This window comes from Cyprinodon variegatus, unplaced genomic scaffold (genome assembly GCF_000732505.1).
Source record: "Cyprinodon variegatus isolate N-32 unplaced genomic scaffold, C_variegatus-1.0 Scaffold1090, whole genome shotgun sequence".
NCBI classification, from domain to species: Eukaryota; Metazoa; Chordata; class Actinopteri; order Cyprinodontiformes; family Cyprinodontidae; genus Cyprinodon; species Cyprinodon variegatus.
The window spans coordinates 159,148-160,537 of NW_015151543.1; the positions used below are offsets into that span (position 1 = coordinate 159,148).

Sequence of the window (1,390 nt, forward strand, 5' to 3'; positions counted from 1 at the left end):
TTTAAGGTTGGTTCTAATTTGACCAGAAATGACTCTAAAACAATCAAGGTTTAGTGAAAGCCAACCAGGCTGCCGTACATAACAACACAGCGTCACACAGGTAAGCGTCCGCTTCCATCCACTGCTTGGGTTATTTTATGAGGCTAAACGTGGTTCAGCTTCAAGCCTTGAGGAAATGGGTCAGCTTTGATGTTCCAGGCTGAACAGAGTGTGGAAATGCATGCTTTCTGCATGAGGCCCCCGGTCTGACATCTGGACTCGGTTCTGAACACCAACCAGAACCAAGCCTGGAAGCAGCTCCACTAAAACCACTGCGTTTTGGTTTCAGGGTTCACGATAACTCGCAGGCTAACGCTGTGATGCAGCAGGCCACCGTCATCCTGCAGGTGGAAGAGTCCATGCCCCGCCTCCGCCGTCTCTATGACAACCACTACATCTCCAAGCACTGCTCTCCTCTGGGCGAGACCTGCGCCATCATCACAGTGAGCCTCTGTTACCTTCATGAGTCTAAACACAGAAACCTCAGAGAGCTGAAATGATGGGGGTGCTTTGGGTTCCAGGAGACTCTGGGCCAGTTCCTGGTCCTTCAGGGGGATACAGAGACGAGCAGACCTTCAAGGTGAATTACCCTCATCCATCTGGCTCTGCTCTCCTTCAGAGATCCAGACTGAATCTGTTTGACTAAAGCAGATTAACTCTGACATGGTTTTTCTCTCTATCAGAATCCAGATGGGTCAGAACCAGCAGAACCACCAGCCTCAGGTCCAGGAGAACCCAGACCATCAAGACCCGCCGATACAGGAGCTACTGAAACCAAAGAACCAGCAGGATCCCAGGGACCTTCAGGAGGAGCTTCAGGCCATCCATGCAGAGCTGAGGGAGCTTCGATCGGTGCTCCAGCAGCTGGTTCAGATCAGGAAGGACTTTATTTAGAAAGACTGCTTCAGACCAGCTGGATCCAGTTTGGCTGAGATGTTTGTGGGTCTCCTGATGCTCCACATGGATCCAACCATTCAGACAGGATTGAACTGACAAATAAAAAACCTTCTCCATGGATTGGTTTCCTTCTTTCCCTCCATGGTGGCCTGTTCAGTAGCCTGTGGTGAACGCCATAATATTACAGGATTATTTCTTCAGTGATAGTCCATCAATGCCATACCAACTTTATTTATGAAGCACTTTATACACTGACAGGATAAAATACAATGCAGTCATAAAATCAACATTTCTATTTAGGTGAAATCATCTGTCAGCAGGTGAAGATGAAGAATAAAGACGTTATTCTAATAAATAGAACCTGTTCATCATCTCATGGGTTCCTCCTCATGTTGATTCAGTCTCTTTTACTCAGTAAATCAGTGGCTGTTTGCTGCAGCGTTTCCGATGTTAT

At 47.6% G+C, this 1,390-nt stretch overlaps 1 protein-coding gene across 1 annotated transcript in view; it reads left to right on the forward strand.

The window, feature by feature from the left end:
• Nucleotides 1–933, forward strand: part of LOC107101387 (transient receptor potential channel pyrexia-like) — an 11,794-nt gene extending 10,861 nt beyond the window's left edge. Inside the window, exons 14-16 of the mRNA XM_015400276.1 lie at nt 329–482; nt 561–619; nt 723–933. Of these exons, the coding sequence (XP_015255762.1) occupies nt 329–482; nt 561–619; nt 723–933 (424 nt within the window). The remainder of the gene's footprint in view (nt 1–328; nt 483–560; nt 620–722) is intronic.
• Nucleotides 934–1,390: the final 457 nt, after the last annotated feature.